At 35.1% G+C, this 25,777-nt stretch overlaps 1 protein-coding gene across 1 annotated transcript in view; it reads left to right on the forward strand.

Moving 5' to 3' along the window:
- CEP170 (centrosomal protein 170) overlaps window positions 1-24,954 on the forward strand; it is a gene marked incomplete at both ends in the record, with an annotated part of 76,772 nt that extends 51,818 nt beyond the window's left edge. Inside the window, 6 exons of the mRNA XM_084253429.1 lie at window positions 10,220-10,397; window positions 12,490-12,660; window positions 16,562-16,650; window positions 21,796-21,889; window positions 22,612-22,663; window positions 24,665-24,954. Of these exons, the coding sequence (XP_084109555.1) occupies window positions 10,220-10,397; window positions 12,490-12,660; window positions 16,562-16,650; window positions 21,796-21,889; window positions 22,612-22,663; window positions 24,665-24,954 (874 nt within the window). The remainder of the gene's footprint in view (window positions 1-10,219; window positions 10,398-12,489; window positions 12,661-16,561; window positions 16,651-21,795; window positions 21,890-22,611; window positions 22,664-24,664) is intronic.
- Window positions 24,955-25,777: the final 823 nt, after the last annotated feature.

Raw genomic sequence — 25,777 nt, forward strand, 5'->3', positions numbered from 1 at the left:
CATGTGTTAGTGAGGGTACAAATGTGATCAAACCCCTCAAGATGAGGAGGATTACAATACAACATTTGATGATTCCCAGAATGGTAAGGCAAAATTTAAAATGATTGCACAACTGTTCTAATAAATAAGGACCATAAGAGACAAAGAGAAAGACGGTGACAAGTTCTGGATTTGTGAGGTACTTATAGGACACCCATGTGAAAAAAAGTCTAGCAGACAGCTGAACAATGACTCTTCAACATAGGAAGCTGATGAGAGCTAGAATCATAGTTTTGGAAATCACATTATGAGGAAATTCTTGAAGCTATGGCAGTAGAAGATATTGCCAGGAAATGGTAAGTGAACTGAGAGAATAGTGCTGAATGCTGAGGGAGAACCTAAATTATAAAGATGCAGTATTGTCAAATTGCTGGGAGCATGGACTCTAGAATCGTACCTAGGTTCAAACCCAGGTCTACCAAAGGTCCGTATGACCCTGCACAAGTTAAGTAACTGTTATTTAGTGACCTTTTATGTCAAATGGACTTCATAACCATGCCAACTTTAATGCATGCTTTTAACCTACTGCTTCATATTTAGTAAACTACTGATGTTAGTTATAACAGTTTTATTTTGTGTGAGTGTGATTAAAGCCAGCTTGATTTAGAGGCCAGAATAAATGGTGTGGGTTTCTTTATCATCTATTAAGTAATATAATGAAACATACCTACCCACTGCATTTATTTTGAAAGTCTATTAATTGCAATATAATTAAAAGATATACCACATTGGGAATGTGGGTAGAAGTGAGCTTTGATAATACTAAAGTATTTTTTATTTTGGAGATAAGGTTATGGAGATAAAACTTACTTTATCAAGGAGTAAGGCTCAGTTAGTTTTATTTTATTGGTTCAAAATAGCTTAATTGGTTCAAAATACCTTTATTTTATTTTATTAGTTCAAAATAACTTGAGTCTATATCCAACTTGTTTTTTTTTTAAATAATAAATTTTATTTTTATATTCCCCATACAATTACAACCCCCCCATTCTGACCCCAATCCCTCCCCTCCTGCCCCCCACCCCCCAAAAAGTGTCTCTGGTTCATAGTTTTTTGTTGATTTTGATTTTCACTTTCTTATAGTTATTCATTTTCCTGGTCCCTTATTTAAGTTTTCTAGATTCCTGCTATGAGTGAGACCATCCAGTATTTTTCTTTTTCTTTCTGGTTTATTTCGCTGAGCATGATCCCTTCCAGCGCCATCCATGCTGCTGCAAATTGCATGTGTTTATCTTTTTTGAATGCTGAGTAATATTCCATGGTGTATATATATATATATATATATATATATATATATACCACATCTTCTTGATCCAGTCATCAATTTTTGGGCATTTGGGCTGTTTTCAAAGCTTAGCTATTGTAAATAATGCTGCTATAAACATAGGGGTGCAGGTGTTCTTTGGAATTGATGTTTCTGTGTCCTTTGGGTAAATACCTAGGAGTGGATTTGCTGGATCATATGGAAGCTCTATGTTTAGTAGGTCCAGAAATCTCCACACAGCTCTCCATAGTGATTGGACCAGTTTGCACTCCGACCAACAGTGCAGAAGACTTCCTTTTTCTCCACACCCTTGCCAACATTTGTTGTTTCTAGTTTTTTTTTAATATGTGCCATTCTCACTGGTGTAAGATGGTATCTCATGGTAGTTTTGATTTGCATTTCCCTGATTACAAGTGATGTTGAACATTTTTTCATAAGCCCATTGGCCATTTGCATTTCCTCTTCAGAGAAGTTTCTTTTTAGCTCTTCTGCCCATTTTTTGACAGGATTGTTTGCTTTGTTGTTGTGAGTCTCATCAGCTCTTTGTAGATTTTTGTGATCAGTCCTTTATTGTTAGTGTTGTGTGCAAAAATGTTCTCCCAGTCAGAGGGGTTTCTCTTTGTTTTTGTTATTGTCTCTTTTGCTGTGCAGAAGCTCTTTAATTTGATGTAGTCCCAGCTGTTTATCTTTGCCTTCACTATCACTGCTTTGGGTGATGTGTCTATAAAGATGTTTTTGATGTGCATATCCCGTAGTGTTTCGCCTATATTTCCTAATATGTATTTTATGGTTTCAGGTCTTATGTCTAGTTCTTTAATCCATTTTGAGTTGATTTTTGTGTATGGTGTGAGGTGGTGGTCAAGCTTCATTCTTTTGCATGTAGCGACCCAGTTTTCCCAGCACCATTTATTGAACAAACTTTCTTTGCTCCAATGCATAGTCTTTGCTCCTTTGTCAAAGATCAGTTGACCATAAATCTGTGGGTTTATTTCTGGATTTTCTATTCGATTCCATTGGTCTGTGTGTCTGTTCTTGTTCCAGTACCATACAGTTTTGATGATTATGGCTTTGTAGTATAGTTTGAAGTCTGGGAGTGTGATGCCTCCATTCCCTTCTTTTTTTTCAGGAGAGCTTTTGCTATTTGGGTTTTTTTGTGATTCCATATGAATTTCATCAATAATTGATCTATTTCTTTGAAGAATGCCATTGAGATTTTTATTGGAATAGGATTATATCTGTATATTGCTTTTGGTAGGATGGCCATTTTAATAATTTTTATTCTTCCAATCCATGACCAGGGGATGTCTTTCCATTTCTTTGTGTCTTCTTCTATTACTTTTAACAGTGTTTTATAGTTTTCTTTGTATAGGTCCTTTACCTCTTTTGTTAGATTTATTCCCAAATATTTGATTTTTTTTGTTTCGATAATAAAAGGGATGGTTTTTTTTAATTTCTTCTTCTTCAGATTTATTGTTTGTGTATAGGAAGGCTACTGACTTTTGCGTGTTGATTTTGAATCCTGCCACTTTACTGAACTGATTGATGAGTTGAATTAGTTTTTCTGTGGAGTTTTTGGGGTTCTCTATGTATATTATCATATCATCTGCAAATAGTGATAGTTTGACTTCTTCTTTTCCTATTTGGATTCCTTATATGTCTTTCTCTTGTCTTATTGCTCTGGCTAGGACTTCCAGTATTATATTGAAAAGTAGTGGTGAGAGCGGACATCCTTGTCTTGTTCCAGATCTTAATGGAATTGCTTTCAGCTTTTCACCATTGAGAATGTTACTGGCTGTTGGCTTGTCATAGATGGCCTTTATGATGTTGAGGTACGTTCCTTGTATCCCAAGAATTTCAAGGGCTTTTATCATGAATGGGTGTTGCACTTTGTCAAAAGCTTTCTCAGCATCTATTGATATTATCATATGGTTTTTAAATTTCTTTTTGTTGATGTGTTGGATAACGTTGATTGATTTTCGGATGTTGAACCATCCTTGTGTCCCTGGAATGAATCCTACTTGGTCGTGGTGAATTATCTTATGGATACATTGTTGGATTCTGATAGCTAAAATTTTATTGAGGATTTTTGCATCAGTGTTCATTAGGGAGATTGGCCTGTAGTTTTCCTTTTTTGTGTTGTCGTTGTTCGGTTTTGGTATTAGTGTAATGTTGGCTTCATAGAACGTGTTTAGTATTGTCCCTTCCTTCTCCATTTTTTGGAAGAGTTTGTGAAGGATAAGCACTAATTAGTCTCTGAATGTTTGGTAGAATTCATTTGTAAATTCATCAGGTCCTGGGCTTTTGTTTTGGGGGAGGTATTTGATTAGCATTTCAATTTCGCTGCTTGTAATTGGTCTATTTAGGTGTTCTATTTCTTCTTTATCTAGCTTTGGGTGATTGTAGACTTGTAGGAATTTGTCCATTTCCTCTAGATTGTTGAACTTGTTTCCATATAACTGTTCATAGTAGTTACTGATTATTCTTTTGATTTCTGCTATGTCCATTGTGATTTCTCCTCTTTCATTTATGATCCTGTTTATTTGTGCTTTCTCCCTTTTTTCTTTTGTGAGCCTGGCTAGGGGTTTTTCTATTTTATTGATTTTTTTGAAGAACCAGCTCTTGGTTTCATTGATCTTTTGGATTGTTTTTTTAGTTTCAATTTTATTTATTTCTGCTTTGGTTTTTATTATTTCTTTTCTTCTACTGGTTTTGGGTTTTTTTTGTTGTTGTTCTTTTTCTAGATCTTTGAGCTTCGAGATTAGGTTGTTTCTTTGAGTTCTTTCTTGTTTCTTGATGTGAGCTTCTATTGCTATGTATTTTCCTCTTATTACTGCTTTTGCTGCATCCCATACATTTAGGATATTGGTGTCCTCCTTTTCATTCAATTCAAAGAATTTTTAATTTCTTCTTTGATCTCATTAGTGCAGTGGTCTTCCAGTAGTATGGTTTTTAATCTCCATAAGGTAGGAAAGTTCCTTGCCTTCTTTTTATGGTTTATTTCTAGTTTGATGCCTTCATGGTCAGAAAAGATGGTTGGTATGATTTCAATCTTGGTGTATCTGTTGATGTTTGTCTTGTGCCCCAGTATGTGATCGATCCTGGAGAATGATCTGTTTGCGCTTGAGAAAAATGTGTACTCTGTTTTTTGGGGGTTTAGTGTTCTGTAGATATCTGTTAAGCCCAAATGCTCTAGGTCCTTATTTAGAGCTTTAGTTTCTTTACTTATTTTTTGTCTTGTGGATCTATTCATTGTTGATAGTGGTGTGTTGAAGTCTCCCACTACGTATGTGTTTTCTCTGATGTCTGTTTTTAGAGAGGACAACAGTTGTCTGATATATTTTGGTGCTCCTTCGTTTGGTGAATACATGTTAATGAGTGTTATTTCTTTTTGAAGTATTGTCCCCTTGACCATAATGTAGTGACCATTGGGGTCTCTTTATTTTTTTGAGTTTGAAATCTGTTTTATCTGATATAAGTATAGCTGTTCCTGCTTTCTTTTTTGGTCCATGTGCTTGTAGGATTGTTTTCCATCCTTTAACTTTGAGTCAATTTTTATCTTTTGTAGCTAAATGTGTTTCCTGGAGACAGCAAAAGGTTGGGTTTTGTTTCTTAATCCAGGCTGCAACTCTGTGTCTTTTCATTGAAGAGTTTGGTCCATTTACATTTAGAGTTAATATTGATATGTTAGCATCTGTATTTGCCATTGTGTTTGTCTTTCCTTTGATTTTATTTATTTATTCTTTTAATACCTTTTTTTTTTTTTTTTTTTTTTTTTTGGCCTTCTTTCATTGTTATCGTCCCTCTGAGGTTCTGGCTTTAGGATTCCTTGTAGTATTTTTTGGAGTGGGGGTTTAGTCGTAATGAAGTTCCAGAGTTTCTGTTTGTCTGGGAAGGTCCTTATTCTTTCTTCGTAGAGGAAGTAGAGCTTTCCAGGATAGAGTATTCTTGGTTGGCATCTGTTTTCTTGGAGTCTGTTGACTATGTCCCTCCACTCTCTCCTTGCCCGTAGTGTTTCTTCAGAGAAGTCTGATGTCAGCCTGATTGGTTTTCCTTTTTTTTTTTTTTTTTTAAATATTTATTTGTTTATTTATTTATACAAGCACTGGGTAGAGTCAGAAGCGCGGGAGGGTGAGAGAATTCACCAGAGCCAGAGCGGGGAGCAGAGCAGGCAGAAGGACCGAAGTACACTGCTGAGGGGAGCAGCGGGCGGCAGGAGAGGTCTGCGCGCCATGTGGGACCCTCCGGTGGCCGGGGAGCAGCTGGGGATAGAACTGGTGCTGCAGAGGCCGAGGGCAGCTTCGCAACCCAGCGCTCAACCGCTGCACCACCGGGGAGGCCCGATTGGTTTTCCTTTTAATGTTATCTGTTTCTTCCCTCTTGTCAGCTTCATTATTTTTTCCTTGTCCTGGATTCTTGGGAGCTTTTCTATTATGTGTCTTGCTGTATTTTTCCTTTCATCGTGGAAGTTTGATGTTCTTCTTGCTTCTTGTATATCAATTTTCAGCTCCTTCACGTTTGGGAAGTTCTCTTCAATTATCTCTTTGAATATTTTCTCTGTTCCTGCATCTCTCTCCTCTCCTGGAATTCCTATAACTCTTATATTTCCTTTCTTCATGGAGTCAGATAGTTCCCGAAGTCTTTCTTCGGTCTTTTTCCTTCGTACTTCTCTTTCCTTTTCTGTTTTGGTTATTTTTATTTCTGTGTCTTCAAGAGTACTTATTCGTTCTTCCATTTCATCTATTCTGCTTTCATTGCTTTTCCCAGAGTTCTTTAGTTCCTCCATTAATTCTTTGATCTCCTGCTTTTCTTTTGCTTCCCCCTTTAGGGACTCAGTTTCATTCTTCTTTTCGTTGATTATTTTTCTCATATCATTGTTTTCCTTTATGAGTTCTGTCACTTTTTTAATCATGGCAATTTTAAATTCTCTTTCTGGAAGGCTCAGAAGTTCTTCCAAGTTACTGTCGTTGCAATCTGGGGGGTGGTTTTCTTTTTGTTGTGTGCTTTTTTTCCTGAGGAGTTGTTAGGTTGCGTGTGGTTCTTCTACTTCCTACTGTCTGTTTTCTAATTTGTCGTATGCATTGGGACACTGTGTTGCTGGGACTGGCCGGCATCTTGGGTGAACTTCTCCGCTCCCTTCTGGCTCCTCCAGGAGCCATCTCTGGCTTCTGAGGGAGCTTTCTGCTGGTTTCAGGCAGTCTTTACTGAAGAAATGTCCCTGTTCTAAAATGGCGATGTGGGACACAGTCCCTGCACATCCGGTCTCAGGCACACTCTTCTGCATGCCTGGTCTGCCCCGGCCGTGGGTGCCTGCTCCCCCTGTGGGCTCAGACTGTTGTCGGCAGGGGCCTGGTGTGGGCTAACTTCCCAGCTGGCCACTGGCTCCTCTGGGAGCCTTCTGCCCTTTTCAAGCAGTCTTATTTTGAAGAAATTTCCCTGTTCTATGGGGTGTTAGTGACTTTTTTTTCTGGTCGCTAGGTGGTGCCAGAGATCTCTCCTATTGTCCTTGGGGGGCTGTTTTTTCCCCCGTGGGACAGGGAACAGAGCGGGAATGGTAGGGTAAACCTCAACGGCTTTGGGGTGCTGTGTCTGCCTTGTGCCCCACCGTCTTGGAGAACCCACGCCCCGAATTTCATGCCCTGGGTCTCAGTTCCAAAGCCCTCAGGTCCAGGACGCGGGCTGTAGTCCAGTTCAGTGGCCGCAGGAATGGCACCTTTTGTACCCCGCTCCCGTGCCTGGGCGCCTGGTTCCTGCTTACTCAGTGAGGGACTTTCACCTCTGTGAGGTCCTCCGCGCGTCTCCCCGGAAGCCTAGGTCACAGGTGCTGGGACCTGAGCAGCCGCAATCCGCGTTTGCTTTTCAAGTGCGCGGCTTTTCCGGGCAAGCTTACTGGCCGGCCCGGGGCTGTGTGCAGGTCTCCAGAGTCTCTGTTGTTCTCTAATGGCGCTCGCTCACCGCCATGGCGAATCCTGCAGGGTTCTCCACAGCTCCAGTTCACGGGGTGTGGTGGCTGAAATAGTTCCTTTCCACTCCCAGTCCCGCTTGATGCGTTGTTTGTTCTTGTTGGTCGTTTTATTTTGTTTTTTGCCTCCTTTCTGTTGGTCGGAGAGTGCCGACTTTGTGGGTGGGGGAGGGTAGCAGGGTTCTGAGCTTTCCTCCCTTCTAGTCATCTTTATGGCAACTTTCTTCTTCGGGTAGTTTGCTGGAGTCGTCCGTTTATCTTCCGTATCCCAGTTCTCACTGGGACCTGCCGCTTTTCCTCCCTATTAACTTTTTTTTAATGGGAGATCTTACTCACAGCTTCTCCTCGCTGCCATGTTGCTCCCCCAACTTGTTTTTGTTAACTCTGTTGGGGCTAGGCCAGACCCAGGCAGCAAAAGTTGTAATAAACCATTTGTGCACAAGTTCAACTTGTTATATTTTAGTCTCTAGACTTTTTTCCCTAAGGCTATGCCTTCATCATATTCTCTTGCATAAGAGTACCTTATACAACTGCTCTGATTGGGAATTTCACTAGTTTTGCAAAGGGAGCAGATGTATTGCAAATGTCCAAATAAAATGTGGTTTTGTCATTTTAGAATTCTTTCTCTCACAGTGGAAATTGAGAATGAGAACAGGGATTATAAACTTGGAGTTTAAAGAAAAAGTACAAACACAAGAGCTAGAAAGTAATACATTATCGTAAAATGTCTCAATAGCCATAATCTAGACACATTATTGAATTAATTTCTAGCTTAGATTTAACATCCATTAAAGATCCATACTCTATATTGAATCATAACACTGCTACTTCTACTTGAATATATTAATAATTTCACTTTTTTTCTTGATTTTTATGCCTTTTAGAATCCCTAATACTGGTTTTAGTAGATGCTGAGATTTCTAAACAATGTGGATTTAAATTAATTTAATCATCTATTGTTGCATTGACTTTAAGATAGAAATTGCCATGCAAAGAAACATCTGTCATGTAACATTCTGGAAAATAAAGGAAACATTTTGGATTCTTGCTAACTGAACAATACATGTGGTGTATACATTAAAAGTTGTTCATTTCGGTATAATGTTTACTATATAACATGTTGAGTTTACCATTGTCTGTGTTTTGCTAATTAAGTCATGTTGCTTTCTGCAAATATCGGAACTTAATTGTACAAGTGTCTGCATAAAAATACTTTTAGGAAAAAACAATTTTGGATAAGCTAATACTTAGTTATTTTTTATCTCATTGAAGTTATTGTGATTCTCATCCTAGTTCATTCATGTCAAGGAATTGTAAGAATTAAAGATATTATCTAAGAGAATACTTTAAGCTCTTTCTCAAAAGAATTATCAACAGTTAGCATGTTTATGAGGGCAGGGCCCAGGTCTGCTTCACATTGTAGCCCTTAGGACCTAACATAGTACCTGGCACATAAAGAGGATCAAGAAACATTTATTGGTGTTCTTAGTACCTGTTGGTATTGGAAAATGCAAAATATACTGACCACATATTGATTCTCTTATATCATAGGCTTCAATTTAACTTAGCTACTCTTTTTAAACCTCTAATTTTTTTATACAATTACTATACTTAAATTTTTTATAATTTGTGGTTAAATTTTTATACATTCCTTGAAAGTTTTTCAAATTCACATTTTGCCCATTAAAAAAATAATATTTTGTATTTACTTTGAATTTTAAAATTGCAGAAACTTTCACATATACTTCAAAGAATGTTACCTCATCCCACAACCTTCCATGTAGAAGTAGCAGAGATAAATTCATGCTTAACAGATGAATAATTTAGAAAACTCCCAGTCTTATTGAAAATATTTTGAGAAAAAAAACAGGATTATCAAAGTTAGATTTTATAAGATTATTCCTTTTTAAAAAATAGCAGTAAAAGAGAAAATTCTGTTTTCTTCTTTGATTATCACTGATAGCTATTTTTTCACTTCTCAAACCATATAGCTAAATTAAACAACTTAATGGAAATAAATGCTAAACCTGGAATCTGGCCCTACCTTAGCTACTACTTTTGTTATGTGGTTATTAGCAGCCACTCAGCTTCTCTGAAAATATGTCCATGTTCATAGTCAGTTAAATAAGCTGTATCACTTTGCAGCCCTCAAATGGCATAGTGTATGCTACCAAGTGCTATGCGTAGTATAAAGTGCTAGATCAGAGTTTCTAATCTCTTGATACCTTAGACCTCTTTGGTCACCTGAGGGAGGTTATGAAACTCTTGGAATAATGTTTCTAAATGCATAAGCATAAAAATACTTAGAATTTCAACAAAGTGAATCATACTGAAATGCACTTATTAAATTTTAAGTAGTATAGTAATATATGGTTCCCTGTTAATACACTAAATAGAATGTTACTGCTGTGGGTTTAATGACTACAGTAATTTTGTAGTGATGACAGTAAATGTTTGGCGATACCTTTAGCAACTGTAATGTAATTTCTGTTGGCAACAAAAAGCACCAGTATTGTTAATAGCATTACTGTTTGTTGCTGTTGTACTTCATGTAGAGGTTAGTGAAAATAAAGTACTCTTTCTCATTCAAGTTTACAGGTTCTTTCTTATTCAAGTTTGCAGACTCCTTGAATTCTGTCCACCATCCCTAAGTTTAAAAATTCCTATAGTATATTAATATTAATCATCAGCATTAATAGTACATTTTAAAAGACATATCCTGTATTTTTTCAAAATGTGTCAGTTTGTAATGTTTGTTGAATTTAGTATGCTTAATTTTTGAAATTAAAGTTTAAGACATAGTATAAAAATAGTTCATGGCATTGCCAAAGAATCTTAAGGTCTGGTACACATCTTTCAGGAGATGTACAACTTAAGTAACTGATTTTGTCATAAATGATCATTTCTAGAGCTGTTATTTAAAAGGAATTAAACTTGTTTTTTAAAATTATTACCAGGATCAGCCAAGATCTTGCACTCATTGCTCGGGAAATCAACGATGTAGCAGGAGAGATAGATTCAGTGACTTCATCAGGCACTGCCCCTAGTACCACAGTAAGCACTGCTGCCACCACCCCTGGCTCTGCCATAGACACTAGAGAAGAGGTAGGAGATCTTCATGGAGAAATGCATAAGGTTCTTTCTTTTCTTTATTTCTTTTGCTTTTAGCTTTTTGCTTAGTTTATTTTAGTTTCTTCACCCTCCCTGTTTGCATGAAGCTTTGCATTTTCCAACTTTGCTTTAACAAATTTCTTTTATGTTTTTATAACAAAAGTAATAAAGGCTATAACTCTTGGTCTACTATTAACACACAGCTATAAAAGTATTCAGAATAAGTACTTTGATAATTATTGGTTGATAGTTTTACTTAAAATGTAAATTGAAATAATATCTGAAAAGCAAACTGCAATTTGGTAAATTAATATACAAAGTTTCAAAAACGTTTGGCTATGAAAACAACTGCAATTAAAGAATATTTTCATAGCTAGCTGACTAGAGATTATCTCTAGTAGCAAAGAAAAAAAATACATAGTTTTCACTACTTTCTATAATTTTGTTAATGAATATACAAACTATATTTATATGCCAGGATACAGTATTTTGAAAATTGAAATACACACACACAAATACATATATATGCCATTTTAGTATTTTCTTGTAAACTCTGGAATGCAAGTTAGTGTGTTACCCTTCTACCTCCAGAGGGCACCATTTGCATAGCATTGTTTGAGTGGGTTCCTTTAACATGTAGGATTAGTGGTAGGTACTCTGTTCCTTCTCTATCAATTCAGAAATGCAAGCAAAAAAAATGAATTTGAAATAATGAATTAAAGTTTTATTAATACAGGGCATCCCCTGGTGGCGCAGCAGTTGAGCGCTGGGCTGCGAGGCTGCCCACAGCCTCTGCAGCGCTGGTTTGTTCCCCAGCCACTGGCGAGGGTCCCACCAAAAAAAAAAAAAAAAGAAAAGTTTTATTACTACAAAGCCACACTCTTAATTATTGTCTGTCTGCTTTGTTCTACAGTGTCAGAATTGAGTAGTTGGAGGGAGACTGTAGTTACAAAGTCTAAAATATTTATTATCTTGCCCTTTGCAGAAAAAATATTTGCCAGCCTTTAGTATTGATAATTCCACTACTTTAATTTTATAAAATAATGCTTTCAATAGTAGCCAAAAATGACTAGCCTTTTTAGTAAATTTAATTCTGATACTGTGCTAATAATATATTTTCTTTGGTTGCTTTTTGCCACATTCCTTTATTACCAAGTTTTTTAATGGTCATTTTTTGCTTGTTGATTTCCCCTTCATGTATTGTGTAATTTGAGAAATGGTTTCATCATTCTATGTAGAATTTTGTTATCACATAGATCAATTGTAAATGTATATAAAATCATCCTTATTGGTGAAAAACAAAAGGATCTCCTTGGTGTCAAGACACACACAATTCTAGTACATTTAAAATAAAGAGGTTATTATTTTCTCTGCTCTCAACTTTTACCTAACATGATCATATACTCACCTAAGATCCAATAAATTATTCAAGAGTTTCATTGAATAGACTTTCATTTTTCCTTTTTGTTTTACTTCTGAATCTTGTACTAGAGCTTGTTCTTCAGTAAACCTGAGTTACTTTGTATTGTGTGTGTATGCTTTGCACTATAGATGGCAGTATTATCACTTTTACTGGAATATGTCATTTCTGTAGCATTGTTAAAATGTAACTGATTAACACCAAAATGCTTATTTTGTGGATTTAAAATTGTTTTCCTTTTGTAAACTTAATTGGAGTTTGCAATTTATCTATCTGAAGAAATTTGGCACCTGGATTTGGGGAGGAAAAAACAAGATAGGAAACTAAACGAAAAAGAAACATTATTTTACACTGGCAAGGCGATGTGAGTAAAATGAGCTCCTTGTCCATCTACATGGCTCAGCTTTTTCTATTTACCATCTGTTTTCCATTTGGGGGAAATCTTATCCGTGGAAGAATTGAATTTAACAGTTATATATTTTGGATTTTGAAAATAAAATCTATACAGATGAACATCTTCTATAAAAAGACACCTTTGATGTGTTTATAAAAAGAGTAATTGGTTTATTGAAGATACCATGCTTTTATTCCTGAGAATGGAATGACATCTGTCTAATCATAAAAATAAAAATTACAATGCCACTGTCTATACTTTTACAAATTATTCTCATAAGGATTTGCTTCTGTCTTATGTAGTTGGTTGATCGTGTTTTTGATGAAAGCCTCAACTTCCGAAAGATCCCTCCATTAGTTCATTCTAAAACACCAGAAGGAAACAACTGTCACTCTAATGATTTAAGGCCTCAATCAACAGAGCCTCCTGATCACTTAACAATTACAAGACGGAGAACCTGGAGCAGGGATGAAGTAAGTAAACTTATAAAACTTCATGAATGGCAGATATGACCTGTCCCATCAGTGGGAAAAAGAGAAACTTTTCAGCAAATAGGACTCGGAAGAAAAGCTTGTCCTCATGGGTACAATGAAATTGCACCCTGACATCACATCGTAAACAAATTATTCCGTTTGAATTAAGTTCCTAAAGGATGAAAGCAAAATTTTAAAACTTTCAGTAAAAAATATAGGTAATGATTTAAACGAAGTAGGAAGACTTTTTCAAAAGAGAAAACAAAAAAGACACCTGAAGTTTTCGCTTTAAAACAAAAGATTATTACATTTGACTAATTAAAAGACTTGCAAAACATGCCACCTGCAAAGAATAAGTATAGAGAATAAAGAACGTATATCAATAAATTAAAAAGGCAAAACAACTCAATAGAAAAATGCAAAGACATGAACATTTCACTGAAATATTCCTGTGGCTTACAATACACAAAAAGTTGTTCCACTTCATGAGTGTTCAGAGAAATACATTTCAAGACTTCAATGAATTATTTTATATTCATTCACTTTGCAACAAAATAAAAAATAGAAATATTAAGTATTGGAGAAGATACGAATACATAGATTTTCTTACGTACATTCACTGTAATATGCTGTGGATGTTAACGTAATACTGGCTAATTAATGCTGTAATGCTTGTGGATGTTAAGTTAATGCAATTACTTTGGTAAACAGTTTAACATTATTTCTGAAGTTGAACATAAACATATCACATGATCTGGCAGTTTTTCTGCTAGTATATGCCCAAGGACAATCTCCCAAGACAGCATGCAAAAGAATATTTACAGTAGTAGCACTATGGGCAGTAATGAAAACTTGAAAATAATTTCTGTGTTTATATCAGAACAAAAGTGAATGTATAAACTGCTGTTTTCACAAATCAAACAGTTATGGAGCAATCAAAACTAAAGCAAAATGCAATATGTGTGAATTTTAACAGTATACCATTAAATGAAAAAAGTTCTCTAAGGATTATATAGTTCATTCATAAAATTTTAAAAAGGTAAATATATACACATGTGTATATATATTAGTTAGTACAGGAATAGATACAATGAATGATAAAGGAAAGCAAAGCAGTGATGAATGGAATTCAGGGTATCATTACCTTGGATAGAGGGAGGCAGGAATATAGGGTAGAAAGTAACATATTACTAGATATGATTGTGTGTCAGCTATTTCTTCCTAACAAACTACAAAACTATCAGTAGCATAGAGCATTAAGTACTTATCACACATCTGTGGTTTAACTGGCTCAGCTGGACAATTAAAAGTTATGGATTTAATCCAGGTTTTCTCTGTGTGTCCATATTACTTGGACTTGTGGGCTAAGTTGTGCTTACTTTGTCACAGTTGTCAGATAACACAAGTACCAAGAATATTTCCCATTGATGAAATAAAACCCATGGCTGAGGTCAAAGGCATGGTGTAGAGAAAATAGGGAGAATGAGTATTTTTTAACACATCTGTTCTGTCACAATGGTTATTATTAGGTACTAGTTTAGATTTGTAGTAGATTCATTAGTGCTTGTTATATTAATAAAGAGAAAGAAGAAAAAGTCTCAAGTTGGACCAGTGATGTATGTCATGAATCAAGAATTATGGTTAATTCTGTGAACCTGTGGACCAATTCAGATAGAAGTTATTAACTTGTCGTTAAAAAAAATATTAATATAGCATTGAGAAATCAGGGAAAGATGCCTTTTGGAAAGGCTTATATAAATGAAAACTAGATGAAGTGAGTGTGGGAAAAGTTGAAGAATATAATGAAATTCACAAAAGAAATTACTTCAAATATCATCATGGAAAGAACTAATTGAGGAATAAAATATATTATAGCTGTTGTTATAATGAGAGTTGAGGTGGTACAGGTTTAGGGGAATGGGTAGAAGGAGAATATAGAAAGGAGGATTCAGTAATAGGTTGGCATTTATGGATCAATGGATTTGTGGAATGAGCTAAAAGATAGTATGTCAGTGTGTGTCTAGACACACACACAGTAGAAAAAAATCTCCCTGATGGAAAAGGTTGTAGCTAGCTAGCTCCATAGTTACATTTGCAACATATTAGATAGTTTTACAGCACACTTTCTCTGAACTGGCTTCATATTGATTTACTGTTCTTGTATCAGAAAGGGCCCAGTCTTATCTATTTCCCATATTCATTCTGTCCTGAGGTCTGGAAAGATAAATCCTCCAAATGTAGTAAAATTATATGGGAGAAGTTTATGTTTTTAAGGAAAATGGAAATATAGAGTAATTTATTTCAAGGTTCATAACATTCTTTTAATGTAAGGTATATTACAATGTTGTAAGGTATAATATATAAGGGTAGGGATGAGAAATACCCTTTTCTGTATTAGAATTTTTTTCTTAGACTATCTCAACCTTTCTCACTTCTTTGTAATGAGTATGTGTAGCATTCTTCTTAACTTGGTTCATCACAGTTCACAAAATACCACTATACTTATTTAATCAGCCCTTCTTTGCCTTTATGTTGCTTTTCAATATCCTAAATAACCCTTTATTCCCCCACTAAATTAAAATCTTTGTCATTCTCAAGTTCTGGTTTCCCATGAAGCCTTCCTTATTTATGCCACCCCTCATTGAACTCCCTTTCATTAGAATACATATAGTACTGAATTACAGAATTTAGTACTTACTTACCTTCTTTCTTATAAAATATTTCCTATTTATATTACTATTATCTCCCCCACTAGTCTTTGAAGCTTAACATCCAAGGCAACATCTTATTTTCTGGATTTTCTTATAGAGTTCAATACAGTTCTGACAATATAAGGAGCTGATTTTGGAACCCACATCTAGTCCCAACTTCAGTCCTTCTTCTAGCGTTCTACACTAGCTATGCCTTTCATGATTTAGTCCTTGGCAAACTTCAGCTAACAGGCTAAATCCAGCCTGCCACCTGTTTTTGTAAGTAAAGTTTTTTTACAACACAACCATGTCCACCAGTTTGCATACTATCAATATCTGCTTTTGCTATGATGTGAGAGTTGAGTGGTTGTGACAGAAGCCACAGGGACTAAATTCTTTACTCTGACCCTTTATAGATGTTTTCCACCCCCCAGTTTTGTCTATGAGTTTCAACTGGAGTGATCCTAACCCTCATCATAAAAACTTACGATGTTAATTTTTAAAATGTATGTCTCCCATTAAGACTCCAAAATAGAGGTTGGGTTGTAATTATTTTTGCCTCCCATATTTATATTATTTAATGAAAGAATACATGATAAGCTTAGTATTCTAAATCACTTTCTCCCTTTTATGATAATTTGAAATGGAGGTATGAAAGACAGTATCATAATAGTAATTGAAGATAATATGGATTGTTTTTGAAAAAAGTGATATAACCAAAATAATATAGAAACTAGGCAAGTTTTTAAACAAAAAGTAATTCCTGGGCCTCCCTGGTGGCACGGGGGTTAAAGTCTCATCATTATCGAGCTATAACCGGGCACTGCAGCATGAGTTAGATCCTCGACCAGGGAGCTACCCACATGGCACAGCAGACCTCTCCTCTCTCACCAGCTGCTCTCCTCAGCAGTGTATTTCAGTAGATCTGCCTTTTCTGTTCCCCGCTCTGTCTCTGTTGACTCCTCTCACCCCCACACCTCTGGCCTACACCCCAGTTCTTGTATGCATAAATAAATGAATCTTAAAAAAAACAAAAAGTAATTCCTTTGTTGATGTTTATTTCTCTTAATTTAGTTACATAACACATTATATTCTTCATTGATTTATCACTAAAATTGGCATAAATACTAAATTCCCATAAATATGGATAGTGTTTGTGGTAATACAGAGGTGATATTTTAATGTGTACTTTTTTCCCTTGGATGTTTCAGGTCATGGGAGATAATTTGCTGCTGTCATCCGTTTTTCAGTTCTCTAAGAAGATAAGACAGTCTATAGATAAAACGGCTGGAAAAATCAGGTATTATTTTGTACTCAAATTTATATTACTAGAGTCAGCTGTTCTACTGTTTTTCAAGTCTCCTACCAAAGCTATTAGGAACTAGTGAAGTCAATGGTATTGAATCTTTCTGCTAACCATAGTCCTTCCTTTTTAGAAATAAGCAGTAGTCATAACTAGACTATGAAAGGGACACAAAAAGAAACAAGTGTACTAGATAATAGCCCCTTCATAAATGAGAGTTAATAACTATAATTGCATACATCAATTTTTATTAATAACTAGAAACAATTTTCTCTTAAACAAAATATTTTGAATTAACAGATTTTGGGTCTTCTTTTAAATAAGATGTCAAACTTGTTTCATCCTTCTCATCAGTAAATGGGACTGTACGTGTACCCTTGTTAGATGCAGAAAAGTTATATGAAGAAATAATAGATAGTTGAAAACTAGATTTTTACTTTCCTTTGCTATTTGTAGTAATTATAATAATCTTTTTAGTATCTGACCCCTTCAGTTACCTTTATCTTGGGTGAAATAGGGACTGTGTTATATTAAAGTTTATTTTCTTCAGTTCCCTTTCATGTATGTCCATTGTCATCTCATCCCCTAGCCCTCTCAGTTGACCAAGTTGTCTATCATGTACCTATTCTTCAGAACTTAAATTGCATGCCAGTTTCTCAAGAATGCTCTAAATTTCCTCAAGTGCCTTTGCTGCAGCCTCCCAAAGTGTGCCATCCTATATTTCTCTTCTTGTACTCATCATAGTGAATTGCAATTATTATTTACTTGCCTGTCTTCTTTCCTCAATTGTGAGGGCATCAAAACAGTGCTGGACAAATAACATTTAGTCAAAAATCATTCAAATGGTGATCTAGTTGGGAGACTTTCCATATAAGGTTCTTTTAATCAGTGTTTATTTCACTTATTTATTTCTTTGTTAATAATCCTCCTTGTACACCCTAGTTTTAGAATATAATTCTAGTATAATTAAATTCAGAGTGATTTATATGTTACCTTCAATTGCATTGTGTATTTGAACCAAATTTGAGGCACAGTTCCTGGTACTAATAAGCCTGTATATGACTGAGACCGAGCAAGTTTCTTAAATCGTGTAATAACTAATAGGGTAAGCTTAAGTATTTTCTCCCCTGCAAAATCAGTTGAGTCCCCCACAAGAGGAAAGGTGGACTACATCTGTATGTGACCACAGGTTCTATTAGCAGTTCATATAGGAGGATAGGTTGTCACGGTGAAGGAAAGCTCTCTTATTTGTGAAAGAAGATAAGATTGGCAAACTTGGGAGTGATGTGATCATGAAGGGAACATATACATGATACTTCACCTAAAATAATCACTGAGTATGATTACAATAAAATCCCAGACAGAAATTATAAAATATGTTATTATGAATAACATGCAACTAATTTAATTTCTCTAAAATCAAATGTGAACCTTAACATTTATATATTTTTTAATTGTTATACTTTTTTATATTTTCTATGTAGTTAGTCGCTTTAATATGCAAACAGAAAAAGAAATGATTGTGCTTGTATGGAATAGAAATTATTAATGGCAAATTACAGAAAATATTAAAGCAGATAATAAAATTAAGGCAAATCACATAGGTAGCAAAACCCACTAACTTAATTAACAGAAATAGCAAACTTAATCCAGGTTGGCTTGTTCTCAAATAAATGAGGTAAAATGTAAATTTCATGAGAGCAAGTGTCCTTGTCTAATTACAACGTACCTAGAATTTACAATATAATGGTTTCTGAATTAGTGAACATTAAATTATTATTCTATAGGAAACCAAATATATTTAAAATTTTAAGGATATGTGAGAATTGATAAAGTGTAAAATACCTTGAAAAAAAGAGTGGATGGTAACATAATGGTAGTCACTAAAATAATTTATAAAATTATGTATATGTATAGCGCCTCCTTAAGCTAAGCATTCATTTTCTTTTTAACTGTTATGGCATGATGCCTCATATTCCAACCAAATTTGGAGGACTTACACATCACTGATACTTTTTTTGAAAAAGTAAAGATCTTATTAAGTGAAAAGACCAAGTTGTAGAGCATGTGTTATGATCTCATTTGTATAAACTTTTGAGAAATGAACCTGGAGGTGAAAAATAAATATATAATAAATGCATATACAAACACAATCATGATAGATATTAGATATGTATTTTTTAAGTAAAGTTCTGTATTTTATGTAAAATACAAATTTAAAAAGTGAAAAAATAGGAACAAAGTGAACATCAAAAGTGAGCAGAGAATCTGGTACATTTTTAAGAATATAAATATACAGGATCATGGTACAAAAGAAAGCTCAAAGCACCTTTATGCAATTATACTTCAGAAATTAATATAGTATAGCTTAATTTATTTCTAATTTCTGTAATTAGGATCTTGAAACATAATAAAACCATGCCCAAATATAGTTTGTGAATTGTTATATTCTATTCAAATAGAATTGTATATGTTTATCTGAGTGAGAGCCAGTGATAGTGGCAGAAACACAGAGGACATCATTTTTATTTAATTGCAAGATAACTAATTTGAAAAATCTTTTAGATAAAATTAAAAATTGTCTCAAAAGTATCTTTTTAAAGTACTGTGTTTGAGTACTGTGTTGCTCCTTAAAAGCAACATTTAAAATTGTTTTTCCACTAAGGTGAAAGCAGGTTCTTTTTTCTCTGAGTAAATTTGTAAACCGTGACCTATATGGGCAAATTCTACATGGTATTAGGTGTAATGAAGTCTAAGGATGATAAGGATGACACTGGAATGATAAGGAATGGTCAGCTTAGGGAGACTTTATTAAGGAGTTTGTACTTTTAATATAAAACATCATGGGAAGGTAATTCAACAGATTTGGGCCCTCTTATACCAAATTTATCTATAAAAATACCATGTAATTATATCAAACTGCCAACTGGAAAACCTTAAGGTTTCCTTACTTATAAATGGCCATCCCATGTTATTTCATCCTACTGAAATACAAGTCCTTCCCCTGTAACAGGATCCTCATTCAGTGAGTATTCTCTCTTTCTGTTGACTTTTCCTTATGAAAGAGTATGTTTCTCAATCTGCACTGAATTCATCTCTAGTTTCCTCCTAAGAAAAATATTTTTGTATCTTTAACATTTTAATTATAAGTGAGACCAAAGAACACATTGCTTGGCCTTGCTCTCAGAAAATAGTAAGTTAAATAAAAAATAAGTAAACATATCAGTCATTTTTGATAAGCAGATTTTTTTATAAGAGGTTAGAGGTCTGACCCTTTTATAGGATATTGCCTAGGTTGTGTGGGGAAATCTAGTCTTTAAACTCTGTGCCAGAGGTATAAATGCAAATGCCTACCCAAGGCTATGGGAATGCCTCTTGTTCAGTTACTTTCTGTGTGTTCAATAAAAAATAAACAATTACTATTTTGTGATTTTCTCATTGTATTCCATGTCAAAGTTACCCCCTCAAATTATATAACAATAACAGGACATGGCCCTATATTGGTAGACTACTAGTTGGCAACCCCTAGTTTGTATATATTGATGAATAGTGCCAGTAGATAGATTGTTGAAAAACTTAGTTATAAGACTTTTTTTCCCTAAAACCAACTTCTTTATCAAAAAGAAATTTTAGCTTGAAAGTTAAATAATTGGGGCCTCCCCTGGAGGCGCAGCGGTTGAGCGCTGGGCTGCGAAGCTGCCCACAGCCTCTGCAGCGCTGTTTCAATCCCCGGCCGCTGGTGAGGGTCCCACATGGTGCACAGACCTCTCCTGCCGCCCGCTGCTCCCCTCAGCAGTGTATTTTGTCAGTCTGCCTGTTCTGTTCCCCGCTCTGGCGAGCCCTCTCACCCTCCCGCACTTCTGACTGTACCCAGTGATTGTATAAATAAATGAATGAATGAATGAATGAATGAATCTTTTTTTAAAAAGTTAACTAATTGAATGAAATTAGCTTTGGAACTTAATGTGTTCTATGGTGACATTTAGTCAAACTACTAAGTATTTTGAATCCATATATAATAAGATGATTACTTGAAAGCTATGATTTTTTTTTTTTCCTGAAGATCTATAATGACCATAAAATGATGTCTTACATTTACATCTCTAAAACTGATGCATTATGTCTTGCAGATTCCAAAGTTTTAGGAAGGGAAGGATACCACATTTGAAAGACAAATCTAAATTTTTTATTTCATATTTGATTTTAACTTCTAACTTAAGTATCCTTATTTTTATTGGCAATTGTTTTTATCAAAAAGATAATGCCTTTTTTCCCCTTTTTTTTTTAAGAGTTATTTATTTATGCATACAAGAGCTGGGATACAGGCCAGAGATACTGGGGGTGAAAGGATTTACCAGAGACAGAGTAGGGAACATAACAAGCAGACTGACTGAAATACACTGCTGAGGGGAGCAGCAGGCCAGACAGGAGAGGTCTGCTGCACCATGTGGGTTGCTCCCTGGCCAGCCGGGATCGAACTTGTGCTGCAGAAGCTGCGAATTGCTTCATAGTGCAGTGCTTAACCCCTTGAGCCACCCTGGAGGCCCAAAAAGATAATGTCTTAACTCTTAATAGTCTTTTATGTACACATGAACTAACATGAATAAAGATTTTCCCAAAAAGCACACTAAGTACTCTAATTGTCAACCTTTAAAAATGATGTTACACTTTGCTCAGTCAATAAGATGCCTTTTCTAGTATAAAGACATCTTAATGAACACAGTTGCTCATAGCTAATTTAATTTAATTCTATGTTGTGTTTAGTATGCATATATTTTATCTGAGCATAGCTGTGTTTTTGTTTTGAGTGGTGGTTTATGTGTTAAATTGCAATTATTAGATAAAATGTTGCTGTTAGATATAACACATCACCTACATTTGGTTTATATATGGTTTTCTTTTCAGTAAAGAGATATTAAAAGATTTGTGTATGTGTTCTTGCCAGTCACTTTTAAAATACAGATCTCTCATGTAAATGAGTTTATTGGAAGTAATAGGTCAGTACTGGATTTGCAGTTCATGTAAAGTTCAGTGGTTTCTTTATACTTGTATAGCTTTCAATAGATATTTTATTTTGTATTATTGTTTAAAATGTAATTGGTTTTTAAAATATTTAAAGTGCATATATTTTTTGATATATAGAATATTATTTAAAGACAAAGATCGGAATTGGGATGAAATAGAAAGCAAGTTAAGAGCTGAAAGTGAAGTCCCTATTGTGAAAACCTCAAGCATGGTATGGTAATTTTTCTTGAATATTGAAACATTTTAATAGCAGGGTCTTATTTCAGGAGAAATATGTGTATTTTTGAACTGTTTGGTTTTTAAATATTATAAAAGAAATGCACAAATTCAGGAAATTTTATGTCTTCAGCTATCTCTTACTGAGCATTAAAAATGTTGATTGCTTCAAAGTTGCAAAGGGTTAAAGGGAAAGGAATCTTTTTATGTTTTTCACTTTTGGACATGCTTGTTTTTGTAATCGTTACCCATTATAACTTAGGGCAATCTTAAAAGGAAATGCAAATATAAGTTATTTCCATTTACTTGATAGATTCCTTGTTCACTCCTCAAAAAATTGTACCAGTTTTCATGGTTTAGGGAATTATTCTAAAACTGAAGTTGCAGTTTATATATTTTCTTGAAGACACTTTCCTTAGACACTTTCACCAAGTTGTTGCAAGTTTTATCAATGCAAGTTTTTCAGAATCTTGGCTTTTATAGTTGTATTGTTGTGAATTTTTCATCTTACCTGACTGAAGAAATAATTCTATTTTAACATTAAAGTTTCAAAATTTGAATTTTGTTTACTGGATATCATAATTACTTTGTGTCTTATTGCTACAAAAATAGTACCTTGGAGCAATGTTAATTTCAGATAAGATGAATGTGACAGTCATTCTTATCACATAAAAATGTCTTAAAGTGAGCTAATTTTTATCATTGCTTTTCCTATAGGAGATTTCTTCTATCTTACAAGAGCTGAAAAGAGTTGAAAAGCAGCTACAAGGTAAACTGACAATGAATTAAGTATAAAGAGCTAACAGTTTAAGACAAATGATATTAGTGATATAGCTTAAAATACTATAGGATGCTATTTGGTTAAATGTAATGAGATATAGAAAAAAAAAAAGTAGAGTTCTCCATAATCCAAATTACTCATAACAAGTTTTAAAACTCAGTATAAATAATTTTAAAAGATAATAAAATTAGGGGCCTCTCCAGTGGCGCAGTGGTTGAGCACTGGGTTGCGAAGCTGCCCGCAGCCTCTGCAGCGCTGGTTCAATACCCTGCTGCTGGGTGAGGGATCCCACATGGCACGCAGACCTCTCCTGCCGCCCGCTGCTCCCCTCAGCAGTGTGCTTCGTTGGTCTGCCTGCTCTGCTCCCCCCTCTGGCTCTGGTGAATTCTCTCACCCTCCCGCACTTCTGACTGTACCCAGTGCTTGTATAAATAAATAAATAAGTATTTTAAAAAGAAAAAAAAAAAAAAAAAAGAGGGCCTCCCCGGTGGCACAGAGGTTGAGCACTGGGTTGAGAACCTGCCCGCAGCCTCTGCAGCGCCGGTTCGATCCCCGGCTGCTCCCCAGCACCGGAGGAGGGTCCCACATGGCGCACAGACCTCTCCTGCCGCCCGCTGCTCCCCTCAGCAGTGTACTTTGGTCCTTCTGCCTGCTCTGCTCCCCGCTCTGGCTCTGGTGAATTCTCTCACCCTCCCGCGCTTCTGACTGTACCCAGTGCATGTATAAACAAAACAAACAAACAAATAAATAAATAAATAAACATGCCTCTATAAAATTAAGAAAAAAAAAGATAATAAAATTAAACATCGAATATATAGTATACTATAAATTAATTTTCAATATTACATTTATCATCTTTCATATATATACAGGCTAATATATAAAAATGCATGATAATGTATTAAAATGTAGCTGAAAATGTTTGATAATCAGCAAGCATTCTTTATTTGATTTGACAATACTTAAATTATGTTTGTGGTATAACCCAAATTATATTGCATTCTAATACAGTAATAGTTGTTTGGATATACTACAATATATGAGTGCATATAGACCATAGTGACCAGAAGAGGAGGGAAAGAAGGAAAAGAAAGTGTCCTCTAAATTTAAGTGACATTGTTTGGGTTTGTGTCAAATTTTAATCATGCATTGATGCAATACATAGATTTGAGTCAACTGCCAATTCTACTCAGACTTTACTGCTTGATTATCATAGACATAACATGTTGGTCCTAGTTAAGTGTTTCTTGACACTATTTAGCGTCAGCATTGCTAGTGGTCATCATATACACCATGAGTGAAAGTGGCTTACAGTTAACTGTTAGATGGTAGAATGGGGATATACTTTCAAAAGGATTTTAAATGATTCTTACATCTGGCCCTTCTTTCTCCAACTCCCAGCTCTACCCACTGCAAAGTTAAAAATCACTGCCTAAAATTTCACTCATCTACCCAAGGAACTTTTGAGCTGCTGTGAGATATTTTCATCTAGACTGTGAGGGGATCCTTACAACTCAGTGATACTACACACTTGCACATGGCGAACACATAGCACTTTCATTCTTCTGGCCTCCTCAACCCTCAAGTTACTCTGAATCTCATCCTAGTAAGAATCTTTAATCATCTGAGTGGAAAATATGCCTTAAAGTGTTTATTACAGTCATAACCAATATTTCACAGTACTCTCACAATAAGAACAAATTTTAAAGAGATCTTTCCTAATTTCCACATTGCCAACTCCCAGTCCTCTAGTGGCTAAAGAATGCCCATAAGTGAGCCTACTCAGGGAATCCACGAAAGCATTCAGGTCTGATTAATCTACAATATAAATCAGCTTCAGAATTATTGAATGGGGTTTTAAATACAGCATAGAAAAGATTAGCCAAATTTAAGCTCAAGTATCAGTGGTTGAATTTCATAAATGTTTATAATCAAACTTAATTACATCTACAGTTACATCTGTATCTCCCTTTTCTTTCTTACCTTCAGCAATCAATGCTATGATTGACCCCGATGGAACCTTGGAGGCTCTGAACAACATGGGATTTCCCAGTGCCATCTTGCCATCTCCACCAAAACAGAAAACCAGTCCTGTGAATAACCACAGCAGCCCGGGTCAGACACCAACACTTTGCCAACCAGAAGCTAGGGGTCTTCATCCTGCTGCTACCTCAGCCTCAGCTGAATTTGAAAATACCGAATCTGAGGCTGATTTCAGTATACATTTTAATAGGTTCAACCCTGAAGGGGAAGAGGAAGATGTTACAGTACATGAATGACTTTCTTTTTTGATTGTTAGAAAATAATTACCTGTGGAATAACTAGGAATATTGGAAGCAGCATAGTGTTGACTTACACAAAATAAGACAGCTTGGTCAACTACAATCTTGTTATCTCTGTCATCTTAATTTATTTATTTTTTACCTATAATGTGGTGTCATACTAATCCTTTTAAGCCATTTAGATAACCACTTATTGCACATATAGGAAAAAGCATATTGTGGCAGTCACTTTTTGTGGTTTTTAGATTTTCAAATAGAAATATACGGTTACATCCTTTCCCTTCATAGATCTTCTTTTTTCTTCTTTCTTTAAGCCACGCTGTGACCTACAAGCAAACTAAATACCCAATATTTCTGACCCCCATGTCTCCTGTGCCAAGCTGCTCCCTGAAGTGGACTTCATCTGTACAGATTTGTTAAACACTTATTTGCTTCTTAACAGTAGGATTTATTACCATTGGATACAATTGCATATGACTCCCCACAGTCAAACTGACCTTTCAAAACAGTCATTCTTATGTTCTAAAATTTTGCAGCACATATTTGATTTATATAACTTTGTTGCTACATAAATTAAATTGTCTTGGGATTTACAGAGATGAACTATTATGTTTGCACTAACATTTGCTGGGAGTAAGTAGGTGGACATATCTATATATGAATAAGGACTAACCATCTTTTTGTACATAGGAGATTCATAATACTGTATTTGTTTTAACTCCACAATGTCTTACTCCACTTTCAAAAAAAAGATCAATTTGGCACTTTTTTCAATTTTTTTTAATGGAAGTAAGATTTTTGTCTCTCATTTTAGGATAAA

Source organism: Talpa europaea (genome assembly GCF_964194135.1).
Source record: "Talpa europaea genome assembly, chromosome: 14".
In the NCBI taxonomy this organism is placed as follows: Eukaryota; Metazoa; Chordata; class Mammalia; order Eulipotyphla; family Talpidae; genus Talpa; species Talpa europaea.